Below are 27,176 nucleotides of genomic sequence, written 5' to 3' on the forward strand. Positions count from 1 at the left end.
GCTTGCTCAAGCCAGCAGATGGGAGCAGTGATGAGGGAGTTGCTGCAGCTCCTGGCAGTGAAGCTGACTCATCCTCCATGGTGCCCCCTCCCTCAGTATCTCCACAACCTGGAACCAGAACAGTTCACCAGTAATTGTTGACAAAGGGCTGTATCCAGTGCTCTTTGTCGGCTAGCACAATGGCTGTTGTGCTAGCAAGCGAGTGTCAGTGTTGCACAGAAGAGGAATCCAATCAGCTGTGATAGTGAAAGCTTACTGCACAACAAGGGTGCATATGCAGTCTGTTGTGCAACAAAATTAACCCACAATCTGTTTATGATATTTCTCATGAGACAATGTTCTGGACTTTGTATGGCAGCTTAAAACATGTTCAGATAAGCCCAGCAATTACATGGTACGTGCTGAGCATACTCTCTCCTTCCCATGTCAGCCACTGGGGCTCATGGGATTGTCTGCACTATGTTTGCATTCCCCAGAGGCACACACGAGAGGGATGAATTAGATAGCAGTATGAAGTATTTAGTAGATTCCCAGGCCCATGTAATCATTAATAAGAATCCCTCTAAATCTTTCATATAGGGAAATATTTTATTCACACTGAGCTGGGATAATGACAGGGGTATGAATGTCACCATTTGCCGTACAATTGTTCCTTCACCTACAAATTGACCAACATGGCCCTGGAGGTGGCTTGATGGTGTGCTTTGCTTATGCAGATGTTAGATCAGGAAGCAAGCTAGACCCAGGTATTTCTGAATAACGCTCCTTCCTAGTTCTTCAAGTTAGTATTTCACATTCACTTCTGCTGAGAAAGTGACTTCTTGGAAGACTGACAGAGTTAACGACTTGGCAGAACTGCAGCATGGTGACTTCCTCCCTGCAAGGGTTTTCTTTTTTGTGCAAAACGGATGCAGGATAATGACTTCAGGCTGAGTGCACAACTGCTGGGAAGGGATGTGAAACCGCCCAACTAGTGGTGGCTGTTGCTCATTGCAACTGGTTGGGTGGAAAGGAAGGAGCCCAACAGCAGGTGGAGCCAGAACCAACAGCAGGCAGGTTTGACAATTTCTAGTTTCCTCCCCATCCTGCTGAATTTTGCAAGGGGAACACCAAGGCTAAGAAGGAGGAAGCACACAGCCAGAGTCACCCTCTGAACTGGCTGCAAGTAAGAAAGCAGGTTGAGTTTGTGAGGCAGTGATCTATTTGCCCTAATGGACCAGCCTCAACTCCCCACCTTCCAGATGTATTTCCCCCTCTTTGGGAGAGATGTATCTGAGGCAGTGCAACCCAGCACTCAGTTCTCTGACCCAACCAGCCAGCATTCCATGGCCACTTTGGATACTATTTTTGTTGAACACTGTTCTTTGGGTGCTCCTGCCTCAGGTCCCCCAACCTCACATTCTGTACTTTTGTAAAGCTTGGACTTCCCGACATCTGTGGGTACCTCCTTGCAGAATGGGTGGTGCTGTTTTCAGCTAGTTATGCAAAAGCCCTTGCACCCAGCCATCACAAATAGACAAATAGAATAAATTATATCCAGGCAACTAGGAAGTGGTTGGCTTATAGTATGGATGGGGATGGCTAAGGCCTTTTGCCATTACTACTATAGCTTGCAACTGCCAGTCAGCATATTAGCCAGAAAAAAGTTTGAGGCACAGTCAATGAACTTTTAATTGAAATTCAGCATAATATATATCACGGCTACACACACTACAGAATAAAGTCACAACCCAAAATTATGATGTGTTCATTCTGTTGCAAAGAGATCCTTTTCAAAATGCTTGGAAAAGGAGGCCCAGGTGTGGTGCTGATCACCAGCGCATGAGTTGATCACATTCACAAATGTAACAGGTTCAAATCTCATTGGTATCCTTGAACATCTACCTGATGTGAATGGAAACCAGTCATATTGTAGCAAATTACAGCTGCTTGTCATTCTTAAATCACAGCACTATCTTGTCTAGCAGAAGCTTAGGAATGTATCCAACGAAATCCTACTTGGAGTAGGCCAACTGAAATTACTGGAGCTAAATTAGCTGTGTCCATTAATTTCTATGGGTCAGCTTCACTGGATACAGCCCTTAAGAGTTTACTTGTACTGAAATTATATGAACTCATTCATATAATCAGAAGCAAATCCCACTGAGTTAAATGCTAAGTGGGCATAGGACTGAAGACTTAATCTCGAATAGATTCTGTAACTGTTTCACAGTTACCTTATTGAAGTCCGAAAGCTTACATGGTTTTCTGTACAATATATAATATATACATACATGAGAGATAAGCTACTGTCTACACAAACACACTCACATAGGTAAGCACTGAAACACCAGCAGGCTAGCAAAATCCAAAATAAAGAAGACTGAGCTATCTTCAGAGCCAAGTAGTCCAGGAGAAGAGGTGAAAAGAAGCTGATGAAACAAAATGTCTATGGTGGATCACAAAAGCATTACAGTGGGAGAAACATTCCCATTCCAGTCTCATATTTTGCTTTCTTGGGGGCTTCAGCTCACAAGAAGTGATGTCACATATGTGGAGCAGCATTCAATTAAGTTTTACTCAGAGTAGATCCATTGAAATCAATGGTCATAATTAAATTACATGTGTTAATTTCAGTAGAGCCACTCTGAGTAAAACATACAGTGGTACCTTTGAAGTTGAACAGACTTTGTTCTGGAAGTCCGTTTGACTTCCAAAACATTCAGAAACCGAAGTGCAGTTTCTGATTGGCTGCAAGAAGCTCCTGCAGCCAATTGGAAGCCCCGTCGGATGTTCAGGTTCCAAAAATAGTTCTCAAACCAGAATAGTCACTGGTTTGCGGTGTTCGGGAGCCAAAATGTTTGAGAACTAAGCTGTTCGAAAACCAAGGTACGACTGTATTTGAATACCACCCATATTCTGGAAGTGATGACACAGTAGGTTGAGCGTTGGTATTTTCCATGTGTATATGATCAACTCCTGCCCGGAAACCTATGCCCCCACTGTGGAAGGACATGTGGATCCAGAATTGGCCTCCACAGTCACTTACAGACTCACTGTTAAAACCTTGTTTATGGAAGACAATCCTACTTGGCTACAAGTGATTGCCAAAGAAGAAGAAGAATGTGAGGAACCTTTTTCAGCCTTAGGACCTCATTCCGTCTTGGCTAACCTTCCAAGGCCTACATGCCAGGAGTGGGTGGGGCCAGAGACAAAAGTGGGTGGAGCAACAGATAATGATTGCAGCCAGCTGTATTGGAATCAGTGGTTTTCTATACATACATGCAACTCTGTCTTCCATTGAAAAGGCAGTACAATAGTCCAAGAACACATTTTCTAACCTCAAGTTCAGTTCTCCCTATTTACATATCAGTTAGCATTAAAAAAAAAAATCTGCATGAAAATTCTTCTGCATTTCATTGTGAATTTCTGCTCATATACACATATTTGTAAGCAATCTTGCTTGATACACACATTTTTTTGCAAAGCAATTCCCATTAATGTAACACATGTTTGTATGCTATTATCATGTTTATGGGTGTGTGTTAAATTAAACGTGGGTGAAAAACTGCTGCAAAATTTAGAGACTTGCCAATATTGTGAAGGAGGGCTGAGTTTCAATTCACCTACTGTTTCAGAAAGTATGAATCAAGTAAGTTTGCCTTTAAATGTGAATGAAATCAAATTTCTCCCTCATCCCTACCTGCACATGTGCAAGATAGAAACCTGGGAGTGTAGGAATGACTAGGGGTGAAAGGGGGAAGTAGGAGAGGCACGGACCATAGCAGGAAATCTACCACCACTTCACCCCAATCCGTAGCCACACAGTCTGCTCTGCTACGGATAGGGATGGAAATAACTCTCAGTTTTAGTTCTTTCATTTTCTCATTTTCCCCATCTTAAGTTCAGTTTCCCACATTTATGCAGCAATTTGCAAAAATCTTTTCCAAAAGAATTCTTATGAAATTCCTTCAGTGTATTAGTGCCTAATAAACACATTTTTGCCTTCAGTTTTGACTAACACATGCATTTTTTATGTTATCTTCACTAATATATTCAATTTTTATGCACACTCCCCCCCCCCCCCCCACCGATACATGCATTTTTGTAAACATTGTTTGGCTGCAGAACTGACTGGAGAATTTGGACACATGAAAATTCAGAAGGATAGCTGTGTTTTGGTTCTCATACTGCTTCAGATGTTGTGAATTTGATAGATTTGGCTTCAAACATGAATTGAATAAGATTTCTCTCCCTCCCATCCCTAGCTACAGATCTACCCACCAGGCTTTAGGCAAGAGGGAGCAGGGAATCTGCTATATTGTCCAGTTCCTTTCTAGCCTTCTGTCCCTTCCAGAACCACATCCCTTCTGCTTTCCTTTTCTCCATGTCCTCCCTCTCTCCAACTGTGCCCTTATTTGATATCCAGGGAAAATTGGAACCTAATACATCAACTGCATCTTTGGGTGCAGAATCTTTTTCAGCTCAAGGGCCACATTCGCCAGTAGGCAACCTTACAGAGGCCACATGCAAATGGGAAGCAAAAGTGGGCAGAACAATGAATTTGACTCTTATCTTTGTACAGTAGGCTACTTTCCAGCAACACATGTTTAAAAGGTTTCACACACTCACCCCTACTCATCTCTCTCTCCATCCAGGCAGGTAAGGAGCGCAATCACAGTTCATTCAGGGACTCATTCCCAGTAGGCAAAAGCTGCCAAGGAGGGTGCAAAGCAAGGCTATTGGGGTGTGTAGCATGGGAGAGCATCAACAACCAGCCAGAGAAGCCCAAATTTCCCCACCTCTACACTATAAGCGCCTATGGTCTGCTCCAACCTGCCACTTATTTTTATGAGGGATTCTGCTGTTTAGAAAGAGAAAGATTCATTAATTGGGTGGGGTTAAGGAACTAATAAGGGGCTAAGGAACATCAGATGAGCAAGACCTTTTCAAAGGGCTGGGTGGTGAAACTGCCAGTTCCTTCCAGAATAAAGCAGAGAAGTTGAAGAGAAACCACAAGGAAAATCAGGTTGGCCATCTCCATAGTCCTGGTGGACCCTCCTCTTCTTTATCCCCTCGTCTACGAAGAGCTGTACTTCAGGTGGGAGCTGCTCCGATCGAGGCCCAATTCTTGCCCGTTGGCTTTCCACTTCCCAACAGAGCCCTTGTCATCTGTTGGTGCAATGCCAAGAGCTGGTCTCTGGCACCAGCAGCAAAGGCATGACTATGAGAAAGAAACCAGAGATGTTTAGGGCTTCTGAAGAACCACCCTACACTACAGCCCTAGGAAGATGACAAACCTGCAGGGTATGGTGGCTAGAGTGTTGGACCAGGATCAAATAGCCACTCAGCCATGAAGCTCAGTGGGTGATCTTGGGCCTGTCACTGTCTCCTTAGTCTAGCTTACCTCACAAGGTTGTTGTGAGGATAAAATGAGGAGTGGGAGAACCATAGAGGCCAGCATGAGCTCTTTGGGAGAAGAAGAGAAGAAGAAGAGTTTGGATTTGATATCCCGCTTTATCACTACCCTAAGGAGTCTCAAAGTGGCTACCATTCTCCGTTCCCTTCCTCCCCCACAACAAACACTCTGTGAGGTGAGTGGGGCTGAGAGACTTCAAAGAAGTGTGAGTAGCCCAAGGTCACCCAGCAGCTGCATGTGGAGGAGCGGAGACGCGAACCCGGTTCACCAGATTACGAGACTACCGCTCTTAACCACTACACCACACTGGAGGAGAAAAGGTTGGGCTGAAAATGTAATGAATAAATAAAGGCTCTGCCAAGGTCCCCATCCCAGAGAGAGGCTGGGACATCAGTACCAAGGGCAGGCCAAGATGGAGACAATATTGCATTCTGTACTGTCCTTGAGATCTTTTTTTCAGGATGTTGGAAAAAATTGCAAATCTGGCTTTTTGACCTTTGGACTCAATTAACATTGTGATAAGAAAACTGTGTGCCAGTTTCAGTCCTTTGGGTTCCTTTCACTCACTGCCTCTACTGCAACAGCACTTTAATATATTTCATCTGATTAATTGTGGCGCTTATTTGTTAAAAGGGTTATATATTATTTTATTACAGATTTTATTGTTGATCATTGCCTTAGACATTTTTTTAATGGAAAGGCAAGTCATAAATGCAACAAACAAATAAAAATCCCAAGAGGTAACTTTAAATGTCTTTGGGCAATGTTTACTTCTGATGATACTTGTTCTGCATGTGCAAAGTATTGAAGAACAAGAATATACTGAGATGGCAGGTGTGGGAACTCTTTTGCGCTCCAGATGTAACTGAACTACAATTCCTACCAGTCCCACCAAGCATGGTCAGTGCCCAGGGACAATGGTCAATGACAGTGGTACAATGGGTCAGTGCGTCTGGCTGTTCATCAGAATTTTAGTGGTTTGAGCTCACCCAGAGATGGTTATGGGCAGGATTCCTGCAATGCAGGGGGTTGGAAAAGATGACCTTCAGGGTCCCATTCAACTCTACAGTTCTGTGAAATCTATGATGATGGCAGTTGTAGTTCAGCAACATCTGTTCATAATATTGTGCAGTATTTTGTTTTAATATTAATGTGTTTGGATCATAACCTGCCCTTGGGTGAAGGCTCAGTAATAAAATATAACAATAACAACAATGACATCTGCACTAGAGAGAGAGAATTAGCCCCAATAAAGTTTTCTCCTCCTTGTCCCGGTAACAACTTGGCTGGGGCACTTGGGCATTTCCTCTGCACCTCCATAAGCACAATCCCAATCCTACCTGAAAGCAATTCTTAAACTTCCGGCTGACAAAATAGAGAGCCACGGGGTTGATGCAGGAGTTGAGTGAAGCCATATTGATGCCAAAGTAATCCATGACCAGAAGGAAGCTGGAGTGGAGAAGAGAATGGAGAGTCAGTGCTGTCAGAAGGGAGCATGATGGCAGCTGCATGTTTCAATCCTTTGACAATTCTTATGGCCACTAGCATGCAAACTTTGTAGAAAGGGCTGTGGCTGACAGCACATGCCTCATATGTCAATGGTGTGAGGTTCAACCCCCTGTTGTCTCCTCTTAAGATTATCAGATAGCGGGTAATTGTAAAGACCTCTGTTTGGTACTCGGTAGAGCTGCTGCCTGCCAGAGTTGGCAGTGCTGGATTAAATGGGCAAATAGTATGACTTGGTATAAAGGCAACTTCCTGTGCCCTGGGAGTCTCCAGTTTGGCAGTGGGTTCCCAGCAGAGGTCTGGGCCAGCATAAGGTACCCAGCAATGCCAATGTTTGGCACTGGTCTTGCCTGGAAATCTCAGTGATCAAAATGCATTATCAACAGCTCATGAGTAAGTCTGAAAGTCCTATATGTTGGAGGATCCCCTTATACCTCTTGCATTCCTTCACCCCTTACACCATATTACCGTATGGACCACCCATACATCTTGCTTTTAGTTAAGAGTAATGTGGACAATACTGAGTTAGATGAACCAGTGGTCCAGATCAGTATGAAGTGGCTCCCTGTATTTCTAACACTGGAAATGGCCTCTTTAATTTCAGGGAGGGTAGAGATCTCTTCCACTACCAAGAAGAAAATAAGGAGCTTCTGATATTGAGCTTACCTAAGCAGTTCACACCTATCAGCGTCTTGTTGACTATAAATGGTCTTCTTAAGGATCCTGCTTAGATGGAGAGGTAGCCAGCAGAGGGCGAATATCACCACAAGGCAGAACACTGTCTTGGCCACTTCCCGGCGCTGGAATACCAGCAGTCCAGTCATTGAAGTTAATGAATGAAGGAGCAACAAAAGGCAAAGATGACATGAGCATGTGTATAATATGGTAAAGACATCAATCAATACCATCAACCCCATTCTTCACACCCAAGCCCTGTCATTTCCTGTCTTTCTGCTCCCCATTACTGTTTCATGCCCTGGTTTCATCCTGCACTATTATGAGCTGAAAGTTCAGCTATTTGCTGAGTGATATACAGAGGCAGAGACCAAGGAGTTACTTTACTATGTTACTGTGCCCACAAATGCAGGACTTCGGACAGTTCCAGTTCTAATAATAGTTATAATAATAATAGTCCAGCCTGAAGTCTGAACTGACTCTTCCAGAAGACAAGAAGCTGTGATGGAATCTCTTTCTGGAATTATTTTTTTTAATTGCATTTATGGACCACATTTTTCTCCAAGAAGCTCAAGGTGGCATGCACAGATCCCCACCTCCTCTCTTAGTCTCCACAACAACCTCATGAAAGCTAAGGAACTCTCTAACCACTGCACTATGTTAGCTCTTCAGATGACTGCTGTATTCTGGTATTAGGGAATATCCAGAACATCCCCCGAGTCCTGCATGCCAGGAATGGAAGCAAGGGAAGGATGTTCATATTTCACCAGTTGCATGAGGGAGACAGGCTGTCCAACCAGAAAGACCAACTCTGTATCAGAGCCTACTTCTAAAATTCAGAGGACAGGCCACTATTTATTCAGATGTTCATTCCCTGGCATCTCCAGCTGTGGCTCTCCAGATATTGTTAAACTCCCTCCACCCCAGATACAGGCAATGAGCACAGACGATGGGCAGTGGAGCCCAAACATGCCCATAGAGTCACAGGCTCCCTATTGCAATGAAAGAGATTTCAGTTAGCAGGCCATCTTCTGGGCACCTTGCACTCAGTTCCTGCTTGTGAGCTTCCCATAGGCACCTGGTTGACCCATGTAACAACACCAGATTGGCCTTTGGCCTGATCTAGCACAGCTCTTCTTATTTTCTTATGAAAGCCACTGCCAAACAGAGCAGACAAAGCCTGGCCATGTGAGCTGGTGGTCTGATGTCATTCCTTGTATCTGAGCCAAGGAACAGGGTTTGTTCCCTTGAGCCTTGGTTGGGGGACCTCACCCGTTTCATGTGGTCGTTGAGTGCTATCCTCATGCCATTCCTCTTGCTCAGCATCTCACACGACATGAGGGAATAGAAGACGCCAGTGCAGGCCAGAGGCAGGCAGAAGTAGAAGCCAAAAAGCCACCAATCTTTCACATCCTTGTAGAACTGCGGATGGAAGGGAAGGAAGGAATGAAAGCAGCTGCCTCTCCAAGGGAGTTATTAGCTGTTGTGTGGAGGGTGGGATTGCCTTGGGGACTTTTGTCCTTATGCCACCTGTGGAACACATGAAGACCAGAGATGGACTGAGCCTTTGATTCCACCATGTTCTGGTTTCACTGGCATTCAGTTGCTGAGCTGTTCCACCCCCTTCCCTCCCATGATGTGCCATTGCATCCCATTGGCTATCAATGGGTAGTAGCTATGATGACTATACTCTGCCTCCAATGTCAGAGGCAGTAATGCTTCTGAATACTAGTTGCTAGGAGCTGCAGGAGGGGAGGGTGCTGTTGTGCTCAGGTTCTGCTTTCGGGTATCTTGTGCACATTCGGCTGGCCACTGTGAGAAAAGGAGGCTGTACCAAATGGGACTCCTTTGGCCTGATTTCTCCAAGAAATCAAGTGCTATTCTTATGTTCTTATGTTACGTTAACTGCATGCTATTCTGCCCTGCTCCACCTCATTGTGTGCATTCCCTTGGATTCGGCTCCAAGAGGCCACAGCTCTCTATACCAGCCCAGGAAAAAGCAAATGGAATCATCTCATTGTATGCATTTGAGGCACACTTTTAACATAAGAATACACACTTTGATTCAGTTTGCATTTAATGGCAAATTTACACAAGTCACATTTTCTGAAGCAATATGCAAACCAAAACACAGCCATTGTTCAAATTTCCCAATTGTCCAAATTTTAGGAATACGGTTCTCCATCCAAATAATGCGTAAAATAATAAATAAATGCATAAACTAAAGTGTGCATGTAAATGTACACATTTGTGAAAATAGCATACAAAAATGCAGCTCAGTACCTACCATGACCAGCCCAGGGGAAAAACAAACCAGAATCATGGAACTCTACATAGGGTTGTAGAGTTGGGAGGGCCCACAAGGGTAATCCAACCTCAACCCCCACCCATGATTTGCAACAATATTTGTATTAGGGAAAATTGCATATAAAAATGTGCAAACAAGGGGGAAATTGCACCAAAAAAAGCTGTCTATTAGAGCTGTTTTACAAAATAAGAATTCCCAAGCTGATGCAGAAATGTGGGGAGCTGAATTTAAAATAGGGGAAATGAGAAGCTGTAGTTGACAGACTGGCCCATCCCTTCCCTTGGTTGTTCAAATCATCTGGCTGAACAAGAGAGAACATACCGTCATGAAGCTGGATTTCTGTTCAGCGGCCAGCATGCAGACCCAGTGCGTCTGTTCACGGTAATTCAGTTCCACCAAGTCAAAAGCAATGGCTTCAGGGACAGCTAGGATGATTGCCACTGCCCAGATTAGGGTCACCTCAACAGCCTTCCACATGGGGATGCCAATCCCTTGAATCCGGCTCCAAGAGGCCACAGCTCTATACCTGCCATGAGCAGCCCAGGAAAAAGCAAATGGAATCATGGAATCATAGAACTGTAGAGTTGGGAGGGACCACAAGAGTCATCTAATCCAACCTCCCTGCTGCACAGGAATCTTTTGCTCACATCTGAAAACTCCCACATGGACAAAATACAGCAGGGGAGTTGAAGGTGGAAGTTTCAGCCCAGCAACATCTGCAGGACCACATTCCTCCTCTAAAGACAGTGTAGCTTAAAGATTATCCACCACAGTGTTCAGGGAAGACTGAACAGGGTCAATGAATCGTATAGGTAGGGTTGGCTAAGTGAATGGCTGAATGGACCTAATTAACCAGGCTTGACAGGAGGCAACAAAGGTGGTCTGTTACCTGTCTATGCTGAGAGCACAGAGGCTGAGGACTGTGATGCCAACGGAGGCCTTCTGAATGAAAGGCACCAATTTGCACACCTGCACACCAAAAGGCCAGTCTTCTGCAAGCAGCTGAAAGAGAGGAAGGACATCATCAGCATGCCATCTCAGCGGAGAACTGGATTCTTATAACTTTGTACTCATTTCTTTGCATGTGTAGGGGCATCAGGCAAACCCATACACCAGCCTTTGACAATTTGGTGCCCACCCCCGGCTTTCTGGTTGCCAGGAGTACTTTTTAATGTTCAAAAATGTTCCTTGGTTGTAGTCTACAGTCCCATTCTGCACTTTCACCATTGTATCACCTCTTTCTGTTGTGTAGGTGTTCTAGGCTGAACTGATGCCCATCCATTCAAAGCTAGCCAACAACAAAATGCTACACAAAAATGCTAAACATCCCCTCGCCCTAGTAGCAAACATGGAGGGACTCAGTGGTGTAGCAACTGCTCTGTACAAGATCACTTTAATGAACATATAAAAATGCCTCATATAGAGTCAGACAATTGGTTTATCTAGTTTACAGACAGGGAATCTGTGGCCCTCCAGATATTTCTTCATTGCAGCTTCTAGTGCTCTGGCTGATGTAGCTCTGGCTGCAGTAGCTCTGGCTGATGGGAGTCAGAACCCAATCACATCTGAAGTGCCACATACAGTAGTGAATGGTGGGAGGGGCTGTGGAGGACCAGTCACAATGGGCATCAGTCACTACTGAGTCCAACTAATAAGGCAAAGGTAAACGGTAAAGGACCCCTGGATGGTTAAGTCCAGGCAAAGGTGACTATGGGGTTTGGCGTTCATCTCACTTTCAGGCCAAGGGAGCCAGCGTTTGTTCACAGACAGCTTTCTGGGTCATGTGGCCAGCATGACTAAACCACTTCTGGTGCAACGGGACACCTTGATGGAAGCCAGAGTGCATGGACATGCCATTTACCTTCCCGCCACAGAGGTACCTATTTATCTACTTGCACTTTGATGTGCTTTCGAACTGCTAGGTTGGCAGGAGCAGGGACCGAGCAACGGGAGCTCACTCCGCTGTGGGGATTCAAACCGCTGACCTTCCAATCAGCAAACCCAAGAAGTTCAGTGGTTTAGACCACAGTGCCACCTGCATCCCTATGAGTCCCTATGAGTCCAACAATACCATTCTGGCTATGTGTAGCCTCTTCCCTAGAAAAAATAAATCTGCAAGTTCTTGTATGAAATGCAAGTGTTCTGCTCATGGAACAAATATGTAAAATATCAGTCAGCTGTATTTTGAAGAATGTCAGCTGAAAAGCAGAAAATAATTTCTGATCATTAGATGAATGAACTTTGGAAACAAAATAGTTATAAAGGTAAAACATCTCAGTTTTGAAAACTGTTAGAAGAATTTATGAAAGCTTTCCTTACATGTCCAGAAATGATTCGCTGGCTGAGGAAGTTCCTCTTTCCTTTTTTAAAAAGCTCTTAAATCAGTGAATCAGCTGTCTTGGAAATCTGATTACCAGACTGGTTTACTTTGAATTAGACTGGAAAGTTTTGTTTCAGTTCACGCTAAATATTGGATTACACGGATACGGCAAATAATAAAATGTGGATTAATGAAATAAATTGCGTAACAGTTAGGATATTCCATTCAACAACCAGAATGAGATTTCCTCTTTGTGTTAGGTCCTGAACAACTTGTCCAGTTTATAGAACAGTTGTCATACACAGCCTATTAAGACTTTGAGCTTTGGTGCAGGAATGAACTTCCATGAGTATCTCACCTGGAGTTCTAAGCCATGGGAAACAGCTAAAATTAGCCATTCTCGGACCATAGGTGATAGCCAACATTAGTCATAGAGTAGACCCCCTGAAATAACAGGTCCTCAGTCCATTTCAATGGGTCTAATGGGTATGACAGGCTCCATCTGCACCATACATTTAAAGGGCTAAGATACTATTTCAACAGTCATCATCCCCCCCCCCCCCAAAAAAAAAACATCCTGGGAATTGTAGTTTATTAAGGGCAAAGAGAGCTGTTACAGGACCCCCTGTTCCCCTCCCAGAACCACAATTCCCAGTGGTTTAACAATCAATCCTGTTCTCTAGGGCACTCTGGGAACTCCAGGCTTCTGCGGAGAATGGGTTCTCCCAACTTCCCAGGATGCTTTGGAGGGAAGCTATGGCTGTTTAAAGTTGCATGATGCTGCTTTATATGTTTAGTGCAGATGGGATAACAATAATAATAATAATAATAATAATAATAATAATAATAAAAAATCTGTTAAGTTGTGGGTGAACATATCAGACAACACAGTGATTCTTCAAACAGCTCTTGTTTATTCACAGGCCCAGAACAGAACTGGACTGAAGGGTTCAGCCAACCTGATTTATATAGAGCTCCACTACAAAGCAACAGTAACAACTTGCTGTAACTATCCAATCACTGAACGTCACTTTCAATTCCTTATTTGCATATGTGGATCTGAGTGGAAACTATCTATATGAAGCCGCTGGGAGAGATCATCAGGGGGTTTGGGCTGGGTGTTCATCAGTATGCAGATGACACCCAGCTCTACCTCTCCTTTAAATCAGAACCAGTGAAGGCGGTGAAGGTCCTGTGTGAGTGCCTGGAGGGAATTCTGTGTTGATGTTCCTAAGTTCCTGTGATCGGAAGGTCGGAGAAGGTGCTCCCAACACCCAGCCCATGCAGGCACTGAAGACGTGGGCTGTACATGGGTGTACAGAAAGGAGGCAGACTCTGGTTGCTTGCAAGACAGGGGCTTTGAGTAGCAGCAGGAGCTCAGGGGCAGGGTGCATGCTTTGCACGAAGAAGGCATTAACTTCAGTCTCCATTATCTCCTAGCAAAGCTGGAAAAGACTCCCAACTAAAACAGAGTAAGCTGCCTTATACCAAGTCAGGCAGTTAGCCCATCCAGTTCAGTATTGTCTACACTGACTGTCAGTACTCCAGGGTTTCGAGCAGGAGTATCTCCTAGCACTATGTGCAGAGGCTGAGGATTGTACCTGGAGACTTCTGCATTCAGAGCAGATGCTCTGCTACTGAAATATGTCCATTTCCCATCTGAAACCATGGAGGCGGCGCGAACGGCAATGGCTGCCCTTTCCTAGTCGGGAGAGGGAAGCTCCGCTGAAAACGGGTCGTCCGCTGCGGCGAAGCGGAGACCCATTTTGGAAAACCACAGGCAGCAGAAGCCTGTGGTCTTGGGACCCGGCGGGCGCCAGGAGCAGCCCCCGAAACGTTGAAGGGACCCCGTAAGGGGCTCCGGATCGCGGAGGGGGTAGCGGTGCTGTGGGTCGTCTCGCAATCAACGGAGCGAAGCCGCATTGCTGCTGCTGGTGAGCGCTGACCTTTCTTCCTGCAACTTTTGATTCGGAAAGCAACAACCCGTGAGTAATAAGGACTTTACAAAGCTTTAAGATCTAAAATTATTGAATTTGGTTGAAAGCGGAGTGACGAAAAACAGGAAGTCCGTCTTCCGCTGCTGCTGAATTTCAAAGTAAAGAGCTGGAGGAGTGGAGGCAAAGAGCGAACTTTCAATCTAACTGATCTGAGCACCCACTGAAATTACTTTTAAGCAGATTAAGGATTCTAAGTAATTGATTTTATGACTTCTATTGGGACTGTGATACCTTTCTTCTACTTGGATTACAATTTAAGCAAGAAACCCAGGTGCTGGAACTGCCTGAGCAACTGAGCTGTCAGCTTGCAGGTTTGGATACTTTGAACTTAAACTTTGTAACAATCTGAGGGAATTTGGACTTGCTACTTTAAGCACCCTTTGGAATTCCAGTAAGCACTGCCTGAAACATTGTGGCTTTTTAAATATTAATTCTGCTAAAACCTGCTTTATTGAAGGTTCCTGGACATTGAATTAGACTTTATTAATTTTATTGGAATTGATATCTTCCCTAAAGACATTTTAAGCTCCCCCTAGAGGGTTTGGGACTTACAGCAGTGACATTGTTTTACTTTCTGTTTCCCGGCCTCCTGTTTGACTGTTACCATCTGGGCCGCTGTTTTTCTCATGGGAACAACTCAGCTTGACCTTGACTTTTAGATAACTTTGGAATGAGTGGCGCAAAAAGAAAGGCTCCAAGAACCAGACAAACAACTCTAACAACAACTTTAACCGCAGCCTCACAGGCACGCAGATCATCTGTGCCTACTTTGCCTTCTGAGGAAGAAGCCGCTTCTCTGCCACGGGCAGGGGAGGGAGAAACTGAGGAATTACAATTGGAAGATATGGCCTCAGGAGCAACTGGCTCTATTTTAGAGAAAATTCTTGAAAAATTGGAATCTTTGGATAAAAAAGTTGATCAGTAAACAGCTAAAATTGACCAGAACACAGAATGTTTAAATAGATTAACCGGACAAGTTGCACAGAATGCACAAGCAATTGGAGAATTGAAGGAGGCTGCAGGTGAAAATCAGAAACTGGCTGAGGATACCAGCCAAAGATTGGGAGAGCTAGAAAAAGAGGTAAGACCACTCAGTAAACAAGTAGGTGAACATCAGACCTATCTTTCCATGACAGAACTGCGGAACAGGGAGACCAATTTAAGGATAAGGTCGGTATCAGAAGTGGAAGAAGGCAACCTAGCTGAGTTTTTGACTAAAGAATTTTCCAAGTTTTGGAATCTAGAGGAAAAAAACTTTAAAATCGTATCAGCTTTCAGGCTTGGAAGACTTATAAAGAAGGAGAAGCCCAGAGACTGTTTGATAACATTGAGATCAAAGGAGGAAAGGGACAAGATTTTGGGCCTGCATTACGGAAGGTCACTGGACATTTTGGACAAAAGAATTGAAATTTACAAGGACATTCCTAAACAACTGTTGGACCTTAGATCCGCCTACCTTGAATTGGTTAAACTGCTTAGGAGCAATTCAATTATCTTTAGGTGGGAATTCCCTCAAGGATTATCTTCCACCTTCAGAGGGAAGAAAGTTAAAATTAGAACACTGGAAGATAGCGACAAATTTCTGACCACATACGGAGAGGACCTTCAAAAAGGAATTGAACTACCCTTTGGGCCTGGAGCACCGGCGGTACTGGCACCCTTGGAACCTGAAGATTCAGCGAACAAGATACCACCCCTGGAAAAATAACTAGATTATTTCAGGATGTCTCTGCAACTTCTGAGCTGGAACATAAATGGCTGTAACATTCCGGGAAAAAGGAGGAAAATATTTCATATATTAAAAAAGGAACAATTGGACATTATTTGCCTGCAAGAAACACATGTGACTAGGCTCCATAGAAAAGTGCTAACAAACAAAAGACTGGGCCAGGAATTTATATCCTCGGACAGAGTAAAGAAGAGAGGTGTGGTCATTTATGCAAAAGAGAGCCTGTCACCTAAATTCCTATTTAAAGATGAACATGGAAGAATTTTGGCAATTGAGATACAACATCAAGGAGAGAAATTTTTGATATTAGGAATTTATGCGCCAAATGAGGGGAAATCGGAATTTTATAGGAAGTTGCATGAGACCATGCTGGACTATCTGGACTACAACAACATCATTTTGATGGGAGATATGAACGGGGTCGTATCAACCAACATGGATAAGTCACAAAGTCAAAATGTTACAAAGGACGGCAGACTACCAAAGACCTTTTTCGAAATGACAGACAATATGGACTTGATTGATATCTGGAGGATAAAGAACCCCTTGGGAAGAGAGGGAACATTCTTCTCTGAAGCCCAACTGACTTGGACAAGAATCGACCAAATATGGATATCTAGAGGTCTGGCACCTAAGGTTAGAAAGGTGGAAATCTGCCCAAAGACCTGCTCCGACCATAATGCAGTAAAAATGGACATGACACTAATACCAACCGGCTCCTTTAGATGGAAGATGAATGACAATTTGTTCAGAGATCAGGAGATTGTTGAGAAGGCCCAAAAAGCTTTGAAGGACTATTTTGAGATAAATATGAACACTACGGTGGAAAAAAGAACTATCTGGGATGCAAGTAAGGCTGTAATGAGAGGGTTCTTGATACAACAGAATGCTGTAAAGAAAAGGAGACAAAATGAGAGGAAAGATAAGATATTGGAGAAAATTAAAGAATTGGAGAAGAAGTTAAGATCAAATCCGAAGTCACAGCCGATCCTGAGAGAAATCAAACTTCATCAAGCACAATATTCTAGATTGATAAACCAGGAAATAGAGTGGAAGATTAAATTAATGAAACAAAAAACTTTTGAATTGGCAAATAAATGTGGGAAACTGCTAGCTTGGCAGTTGAAGAGGAGACAAAAATTAAATACAGTTACAAATTTAGAAATTGAAGGAAGAAATATTCAGAACCCTGTGGAGATCAGAAAGTGCTTCCAGAGATATTTCAAAAGATTATATACTCAAGGGCCGCAAGATGAGGTTGAGATTAAACAATTTTTGGGAAAAAATGGACTAAAAAAATTGTCACAAGAAAATAGATCAATCCTGAATTGCAAAATAACACGACAAGAGATTGAACAAGCCATTCAGAACATGCAACTGGGCAAATCCCCAGGGCCAGATGGGCTGACCTCCAAGTACTACAAGATATTAAAAGACTATCTGATACAACCACTGATGGAGGTCAGCAATGAAATTATGGAGGGGAAGAAGGCGCCGGAATCGTGGAAAGAAGCTTTTATCACATTGATACCCAAATCGGAAACTGAAAAGACTCAACTTAAGAACTACCGCCCCATCTCCCTCCTAAACGTGGATTACAAAATATTTGCAGACATATTAGCAAGTAGATTTAAAAAAGTTTTGAATCAGGTAATTCACAAAGACCAGGCAGGCTTTCTCCCAGGAAGACATTTGTTTGCCAACACAAGGAACATAATTGACATTTTGGAACTTTTGCAAACAGATATAAATACAAAAGCAGTGTTAATTTTTATAGACGCGGAGAAGGCCTTTGACAATATTTCTTGGAAATTTATGAAGGGAAATTTAAAAGAAATGGGAGTGGGACGGGGTTTTGAGAATGGGATTGATGCAATATATTCAGAACAAAAAGCTAAATTGATAGTTAACAATGTGGTTACAGAAGAGTTTAAAATTGAAAAAGGAACACGACAAGGTTGCCCCATTTCCCCTCTGTTATTTATTTCGGTTCTGGAGGTGCTCTTGAACATGATCAGAGGGGACCGGTTGGTGGAAGGAATCCAGGTCGGAGCGAAACAATACAAACTTAAAGCTTTTGCAGATGACCTAGTTTTGACTCTGCAGGAGCCAGAATCTAGTACGAAAAGAGTGTTACAATTGATTCAAGACTTTGGTCGGGTGGCGGGATTTAAATTAAACAAACAGAAAACTAAGGTGCTGGGAAAAAATTTGACAGATACAGAGTCGGAACGGTTTCAGAGAGAGACAGAACTAACTGTGGTTAAAAAAGTAAAGTACCTAGGGGTAAACATAACAGCAAAAAATCTGAGTCTTTTTAAGGATAACTATGAAAAATGTTGGTCTGAAATTAAAAGAGACTTAGACAGTTGGACAAAATTGAAACTCTCTTTGTTAGGCCGAATTGCCGCTATTAAGATGAATGTATTGCCAAAAATGTTGTTTTTGTTTCAAACATTACAGATTGTGGACAAGACGGAGTGCTTCCGGAAGTGGCAGAGAGACATCTCTAAGTTTGTCTGGCAGGGCAAAAAGCCCAGAATTAAGTTTAAGATATTAACTGATGCGAAAGAAAGAGGGGGCTTTGCCCTGCCAGACCTAAAGCTGTACTATGAGGCCGCAGCTTTCTGCTGGCTAAAAGACTGGCTACTTCTCGAGGACACTGACGTTCTGGATTTGGAAGGTTTTAACAATGCTTTTGGATGGCATGCATACTTATGGTATGACAAGGTTAAGATCAATAAGGCCTTTAAGAATCATATTGTCAGAAAAGCAGTGTTTAATGTCTGGACAAAATATAAAGACTTATTGGAAAATAAAACTCCAAGGTGGCTTTCACCGCTGGAAGCCAAGGCCCGAAAAACCCCCAATATGGAGGCCAAATGGCCAAAATATTGGGAAATACTAGAAAAAGATGGAGACAATTGGAAATTGCAGAGTTTGGAGAAAATGAAGGATAAAGTGCGAGACTGGTTACACTACGCTCAGATTAAAGAAGTTTTTAAAAATGACAAAAAGTTAGGGTTCCAGGTGGAGAAATCGAAATTGGAAACAGAACTGTTAGAACCTAAGACTAAGGTACTTTCAAGAATGTATAACTTGCTGTTAAAATGGAACACACAAGATGAAATGGTTAAATCGGCTATGATAAAGTGGGCACAGGATATTGGGTACAACATTATGTTTGAGGACTGGGAAAGGTTGTGGACCACTGGGCTGAACTTCACTGCATGTAATGCTCTGAAGGAAAATGTAATGAAAATGATATATAGATGGTACATGACCCCAGTTAAACTTGCTAAAATATACCATTTGTCTGATAATAAATGTTGGAAATGTAGAGAAAGTGAAGGAACATTCTTTCACCTCTGGTGGACCTGCCCTAAAGTGAAGGCCTTCTGGGAAATGATATATAATGAGTTGAAAAAGGTATTAAGTATACCTTCACTAAGAAACCAGAAGCCTTTCTTCTGGGTATGGTCGGCCAGAAGGTGTTAAAGAAGGACCGAACATTTTTTATGTATGCAACAACGGCAGCAAGAGTACTCATCGCTAAGAACTGGAAAACTCAAGAATTACCCACACTGGAAGAGTGGCAGATGCAGCTGATGGACTACATGCAACTGGCTGAGATGACTGGCAGAATCCGAGACCTGGGAGAAGAGAGGGTTGAAGAAGACTGGAAGAAATTTAAGATTTATCTACAAAAATATTGTAATTTGGTTGAATGTTAAGAAGGATGCTAGATCATAAAAAATTGTCCACCACTGAATTAGATCTGAATTTGACGGTAAGTGAGATTAAGGAAAATACAAACTTTTTGGAGAACTGTTAGATTTTATTTAAATGAGCGGATATAAGGTTGTAAACAAGATGATAATTTGCTTGAAAAAATTTTTTTCAACGATGTAAGTGGGAGCGGGAGGCGTGAGGGAGTCCAAAGAAGTGAGGAAACTATGTTATGATATAAGTAATGTTGTTTATTATTCATGCATTGTATTCAAAAATTTTAATAAATATTTATAATAATAATAATAAAAAGAATTAATTGTTAGTGAAAATAGCATACAAAAATGCATTATGGGGTTTTTTTGGGGGGAGTGTATTTTAGGAGAAATGCTGATGAATTTCCTTGAAGATTGTTCTTTTAAAAATAAATAAATTGCAGACTGATGAAGAAATGCATCTGAACTGAATTTAAGATTGGAAAACTGAAAAAGTAAGAAACAGAGAGAAAGTGAAAAAGCTTTACTTACCCCTAGGCTGCATATAAAATGCAGAACTAAGTCAGAACTCTTACTTCCTGTGATTTGGACACTACGCTTCAGTTAATTCAATCGACAATTGCATTCATGATTGCTGCTTCTATTTTGTATACAGTGGTACCTCGGGTTACAGACGCTTCAGGTTACAGACTCTGCTAACCCAGAAATAGTACCTCAGGTTAAGAACATTGCTTCAGGATGAGAACAGAAATCACGCAGCGGCAGCGGGAGGCCCCATTAGCTAATGTGGTACCTCAGGTTAAGAACAGTTTCAGGTTAAGAACGGACCTCTGGAATGAATTAAGTTCTTAACCCAAGGTACCACTGTATTGTGAACTGCTTCCATCTCCTTCATGGGAAATTGGCAGAGAAATTAAAGATCTAACTTAATCTCATCTTTTCTCTTTCATAAAACCACTCCTTTCTTCTTTAATGTAGGGAAGATTTTGTTCAACTTTCTGTTCCTTCTCTCTGTCAGTCAAGGGATGTACAAAGATCTCTGCATCTAGAAATAGAGAGGAGGGCAGTTCTTGGGAAGGCTCATAGCTTAGTGGTTACAGCATCCGCCTTGCAAGCAGAAGGTCACAGGTTCAATCCCTGACATCTTCAGGTAGGGTTGGGAGAGACTCCTGATTGAACCCCTGGAAAGATCCTGCCAGTCATTGTAGACAATACTAAGCAAGATGAACCAAAGGTCAGATTGTATAAGCTGTTGCTGCTGTACCAATTTCAGAGAAGGCAAGCAGGAGTAGCAGCCCTTTCAAAACAAAGTCCCCCTGAAGGAGACCCTACACTCACATGCCATGTGTCCACAACTGTTTTGGCTCCTCACCAAGGCACCTCCTGATTAATTGTAATCAGGAGGTGCCTTGGCTAACATCCAAAACAACTTGAAATATCCAAGTCAGCCTGCACAAACAGTTACATCTCACAGAAATATTTTGCACTGGAGGCTTCCCAGCTGAGTACATGCGAAAGTTGAGTTTTGCTGCTTCTTTGACATCTGACCACTTCTGGCTCTCAGATGCAAAACAGTAGCTTGATTGTGTCCTCAGCTGCAGGGCTAAGAAGGGAGTTCAAAGAGGGATGCTTCTGCTTGGAAGTAAACACCAAGCTTTCCTAAATGCTTCTGAACCGCCCATCTCTGTACCATGGTGCAGTAGGGAATTTTAGATTATGGACTGGGGTTTCCTAAACTTGTGTCTCCAGCTGTTTGTAGACTACAATTCCCACCATTCCTAGCCAGCAGGATGAGTAGCCAGGGATGATGGGAATTGTAGTCCAAAAACAGCTGGAGACTCAAGTTTGGGAAGCCCTGCTCTGGACTTATTGGTCATATTAGGGGGTCGGGCAAGGAAAGTCCTCTTTAAATGGCAATGTGTACATGACTTCACTTATCTGTTAATGGTCACTCTATACCATTTCAGAGAAAAGGGGAGTTATCCAGTGTCTAAATGTTCCCCCAAGTAAATTACTCTCAAAACAGGGGAAAACTGCTGTGCTTGCGTCTTCCCCAACATGCGGCAAACACTTATAGCTCATAAGAAAAGAAGACACAAATTTACATAATATGGGGGTACAGATGGGCATATCTTCCAATTTTGGTTTCTCTCAGTTTATTTTTCCAATCATAACTGCAGTTCTCCAAATTTCAACATCAGTTTGTTGAAATTTCATCACATTTCAGTGCAAATTTCTGCTCATATATACACAGTTTTGATTAGCATACACATTTTTTACAATGTCCTCAAATATAATTTTTTTAAAAAATGTTATTTTCCACAACATGCACTTTTTCATGCATGTTTTATTCGAGTATATGTATTCTTAGACAGACTGTTGGACTGGAGAACTGCACTGCTAAATTTGGAGCATTCCTAAGGATCCCTATGTTACAGTTTCAGAAAGTATTAATTAGGTAGGTTCACCTTAAAAAGTGAGCCAAATCAGATTTCTTCCCTATCCCTCATGTTACCCAAAAGAGAAGCATCTTTTGAGTGTTGTATGCTACCCCTAATATGGTGTTCTAATAACCCTCACAATTAGGTCACGTAGAGTGGGAATGAGTGTGCTTGCTCTGAAGCTTGCACCAACTGTGATTCATGATCAGGGAGGCAAACATATGTAGCAGCCAACCTGTTCTGCTCATGGAGGATTTCCTTGTGCAACCTAGAACACCATGAGATCCAGGTTTTCAAATCTGCCTGGGGACCCTCAGGAACAGAAAAGTCTTCCTGTATCAGAAGTTATCCTCTCTACATGGGGCTACCTTTGAAGGTGACCCGGAAACTACAATTAATCCAGAATGCTGCAGCTAGACTGGTGACTGGGAGTAGCTGCCGAGACCATATTACACCAGTCCTGAAAGACCTACATTGACTCCCAGTACATTTCTGAGCACAATTCAAAGTGTTGGTGTTGACCTTTAAAGCCCTAAATGGCCTTGGCCCAGTATACCTGAAGGAGCGTCTGCACCCCCATTGTTCAGCCCGGACACTGAAGTCCAGGACCGAGGGCCTTCTGGTGGTTCCCTCACTGTGAGAAGTGAGGTTACAGGGAACCAGGCAGAGGGCCTTCTCAGCAGTGGTGCCCACCCTGTGGAACGCTCTCCCACCAGATGTCAAGGAAATAAACAACTATCTGACTTTTAGAAGACATCTGAAAGCAGCCCTATTTAGGGAAGTTTTTAATGTTTGATGTTTTATCATGTTTTTAATATCCACCCAGAGTGGCTGGGGAGGCCTAGCCTGATGGGTGGGGTATAAGTAATGAATTATTATTATTATTATTATTATTATTATTATTATTATTATTATTATTCCAAGTTGTGGAGGCTAACAAGAATGGGAATGATGGGCCTCATCTCCCACTCACCCTCCTTACACAAGGGATTGGTCCCATCTGCCTGGATAGGTCCCATCTTCAACCTAGTATATATGGCAGTCACCTAACTCATGATCACTGTTTATTGCTGAAGAGTCTTGATTCCCCAGGCACTGCATTGCAGTGATGTAATAAACTCATCCAAACTTGGGTGTTTTCTTCCTCTTTCCCAACCCTGGCCAAGAGGGGCCTTACCTTATATACATTGATGGGCAAGGCAATGAGAATGTAGAGCAGATCCCCAAGAGCCAGGCTAGCAATGAGGACATTAGGCCCATTCCTCATGCATTTGTTCTTGTAGATGATCCTCAGGAGGGTGGAATTCCCAATGATGCCCACAATGAAGATGGTGCAAGACACAAACGTGTTAATGTACTTGAAGGCCTGCCGGATTTCTGTCGGCTTAGCACACATGACTGACAGCTGTGGGCCCTCTGTGATGGCATCTCCAATAAGGTTGCCTGAATGGTTGGTGGTGGCTCTGGAGTTTGTAAATATTCCAGGCTGAATGAGACTGTAAGCTTTATCTTGATCCAGAACCTCAAAGGGGATGGGGGTATTCCTGAAGCTCACTGCTGTCTGGCTGGAGACTCTCAGGATGAGGCAGGCCAGGCAATAGGCCAGAACAGGTAAAGTAGAAAACTTGCCCATTGTGATGGAAAGCTTAAAGCTCAGCCAAAGTTTTGAGTCTGTTGGTGGGACCAGGAGCTAAAGATCTTCCCTGATCTTGCCTGTGGAAGGAAGATAAGGGTGAGTTCTCTGAGTTACAGGAGAGGAGAGAAACAGTGATATTGAACAGTTACTCTGCATGAATTTCCTTGGGATTGATTATTGTTCATATAGGGCTGTGATAGGGAACCTGTATCCTTCCAGATGTTCATAAAATCATAGAATTGTGAGCTGGAAGGAACCAAGAGGTTCAACTAGTCCAACCCCTGCAATGCAGGAATCTTCCACCCAATGTGGCATTCAAACCCATGACTCTAAGATTAAGAGTCTCATGCTCTATCATCTGAGCTATTTATTAATCACCGTTTGACTCCAAGTGCCATCAGCCCCAGTCAGTATGGCTGATGGTCAGGAGTGATGGGAGTTGTAGCCCAACCAAACCTCGGAGAGTCATATGTTCCCCATCCCTGCTTTAGGGTGTGACAAAAACTTAGGGAACTGGAAGAGAGAGAAATTCTGTCTTCTTTTTGTAGCTACCATGAAAACGAGAGACACAACCAGAAAAAGCAAAAAAGAAAAAGAGGTCTATCTCTATCATCTATCTATCTATCTATCTATCTATCTATCTATCTATCATCTATCTATCTATCTATCTATCTATCATCTATCTATCTATCTACCTATCATCTATCTATCTATCATCATCTGTGACTTACTGAAGTTTCAGGTGTCTTTGGCATAGAAGAGACTGTGCATCTGCATAAATCTACAATGGTAATTTTCAGTTCACTGAAACGGCCTGTAATTTATTTATTTAAATATTTTATAAACCACTTAATTGCAATCATCTCTAAGTGGTGTATAAGAATCTCACTGGAAAGAAAATGAAAAGTGTGCTAAATCTATGAAATTTAAGTTCAGTTAAAATGTCTGATGGACAACCAGTGACCAGCTTTTTATTTATTTATTAATCTTCAGTCCATCTAGGCCCAGGGGTCAGCAAACTTTTTCAGCAGGGGGCCGGTCCACTGTCCCTCAGACCTTGTGGGAGGCCAGACTATATATATTTTTTTGGGGGGGAAATTAACGAATTCCTATGCCCCACAAATAACACAGAGATGCATTTTAAATAAAAGGACACATTCTACTCATGTAAAAACACGCTGATTCCCGGACAATCCGCAGGCCAGACTGAGAAGGCAATTGGGCCAGATCCGGCCCCTGGGCCTTAGTTTGCCTACCCATGATCTAGGCATTGCCCATACAAGCTGGCAGCATCTCTCCGTGGTTCCAAGCTGAGAACATTCCCAGGCCTACTTAAAGACACTGGGGACCTTCTGCATGCAAAGCAGATGCTCTGCTACTGAACTATGGTCCTCCCTGTTGACAGGATCACTGATGCTTGGGATTGAATCTTCGGTGCTGCTCATGCTGTGAGTTACTGCTCCTTGCCATGTATGTATGTATGTATACATTAAACAGGGATGCATACCATATTTTTCCTACAAAGTCCTGCTAGGAATGTACAAATCTGCCAATTCTTGTTTCTCTTAGTCTTTTAATTTTCTAATATTCAGCACAGTACAATTTGCTGCATACATACATACATATATCGAATATAATATGGTTTTGAATTTCTCTCTCTCTCCCTCACCCCCTCTCCCTCACACACTCCCCTAATATAGGTTTTCTTGCACACATTTTCTTTTGTGAGATAACTGCATCACAAAAATTGGAGGAGTATATATTTTGAAGGATAGCTATGCTGCAGTTTGCATTTTATATTGGAAAGTGAAAAACTGGAAATCTTGCATTAAAATGAGAACTGAACCGATTTCTCCACCATTCCCAATTCACACAGAACCCCCATTCATTTTTTAAGCATATTGGCAGTAGGCCTTCATTTCGAAAAGCTCTTTTTTTTAACCCTGCCCCCAATTACAGATGGTTTCATTCAGCCACCAGAAAAGACACACTGTCAAACTCCATCCATAATTAGGACTGGAGGATGTATCAATTTCAGTTTCCCATCCCACATTTTTTCTTCTCCGCATTGCCGTATCAGTTTGTGGATTTGTTCATACAAGTCCTCATGAAAATTCATCAGCATTTGGGTGCAAATTTCTCCTCATATACACATTTTTGTATGCAATTTAACCTAATATTGTTATTATTGCAAAGTAGTTTCCCTAATTTGAGTACTTTCATGACTATATACATTTTAATGAAAACTTTACCATCTTGGTACACATAACTTGGATGGATAATTGCACTGCAAAATTCAGAGAAGTGTAAATTTTGAAGGATGGTAGTGTTTCGGTTCATGTATTATTTGGGAAAGATTCACCTTTAATTGCAAATTGAATCATATTTCTCCTCCATCCCAAGCCACAATATTAGATATTTTTAAAGGATAGGACACTTAAAATATATACAGCCTGTTAAAAAAGAATATCCTGCAGGCATAACAACCCTAAGATAATTATCTGCCCTAAAAATATTCAGTTACCTTCCCAGTCCTTTTGAAGGAGGAAGCCCTCTGTGTTGGTTGCATTCACACCAAGGATCCCTTTCACCAAGGAGAGTTATCCAACAAAGTGAGCTGGGTGGTTTTGGAAATCAGAGGAGTTTGGATCCAGCCATTTCCCAAAACTAATGCAATGAAGATGCTGCTCAGCTGTGATGTATGCCCTCCTAAGAGTTTGATGAAAAGTTTCAAAAAAGGAATGGGTCATAATTATAGAGGACCTAAGGCCTGTCCCTCCTCTGTGTTCAGCCACGGCAGCCAATAGGCATTAGACCAGAAGGGGTGAAGGAAATAGGGCTGACATGGAAAAGCTGTCATGTGGGAGAGCAAAATCATAAACCAGTGTGTGTGCTTCAGGCAGAGGGGAGGTGGAGGAGGGAGATAGCTAAAGGAGGAAGAGAATGATGACAGGAATTGAATCCCAAAGAGCAACCTCTGTCATATGGTCAATCGCCTGACCGTCTTGTTATACCAGGCACATTTTTACCAGTACTGAGACACAGTACTGGTAGGAATTTGTTCCCTGAGAATGTAGTAATTACTAAGACATTATTTGTGCTACACTATCTATGTAGGGCATTTTACAAAGTTTTATAAAAGGAGGCAGGTCTCTGCCTTCAAGCAGCTTACAAATCTGGGAGAAAAGTCAGACAAGATGAGTGTGGACATACATCAATGCTTTTGTAAAAGAAAGAAAATATAATTATATATCAATATAATTAGTAATTAGATAACGTTTTTAGATTAATTATCACTAACTTCAAACTGGGTGTAATTTAGAAAAGAGTAGAATTGGTATTGCTCTCCTAAAGGTAAAGGTAAAGGTACCCCTGCCCGTACGGGCCAGTCTTGACAGACTCTGGGGTTGTGCGCCCATCTCACTTAAGAAGCCAGGGGCC

At 42.6% G+C, this 27,176-nt stretch overlaps 1 protein-coding gene across 1 annotated transcript; it reads right to left on the reverse strand.

Moving 5' to 3' along the window:
- Positions 1–1,646: 1,646 nt before the first annotated feature.
- On the reverse strand, positions 1,647–26,488 carry LOC307207648 (endothelin receptor type B-like). Its single transcript, XM_079961718.1, has 8 exons — positions 26,260–26,488; positions 23,277–23,812; positions 10,777–10,889; positions 10,209–10,413; positions 8,852–9,001; positions 7,571–7,704; positions 6,739–6,847; positions 1,647–5,203 (listed from the first exon to the last, which is right to left on the reverse strand). The coding sequence occupies exons 2-8, from the start codon at positions 23,730–23,732 to the stop codon at positions 5,060–5,062; spliced, it is 1,311 nt and encodes a 436-aa protein (XP_079817844.1). The 5' UTR covers positions 23,733–23,812; positions 26,260–26,488; the 3' UTR covers positions 1,647–5,059.
- Between the last annotated feature and the right edge of the window lie 688 nt (positions 26,489–27,176).

Source organism: Podarcis cretensis, assembly GCF_951804945.1.
Source record: "Podarcis cretensis genome assembly, chromosome: Z".
Taxonomy (NCBI): domain Eukaryota; kingdom Metazoa; phylum Chordata; class Lepidosauria; order Squamata; family Lacertidae; genus Podarcis; species Podarcis cretensis.

Coding starts and splice junctions, on each gene's coding strand:
- LOC307207648 (XM_079961718.1), bottom strand. CDS start 23,732: ATGGGCAAGTTTTCTACTTTACCTGTTCTGGCCTATTGCCTGGCCTGC. Junction 10,414..10,776: donor TGTGCTCTCAGCATAGACAG/GTAACAGACCAC, acceptor TGCTCATGGCAG/GTATAGAGCTGTGGCCTCTT. Junction 7,705..8,851: donor TCAACGACCACATGAAACGG/GTGAGGTCCCCC, acceptor CTGGTATTCCAG/CGCCGGGAAGTGGCCAAGAC.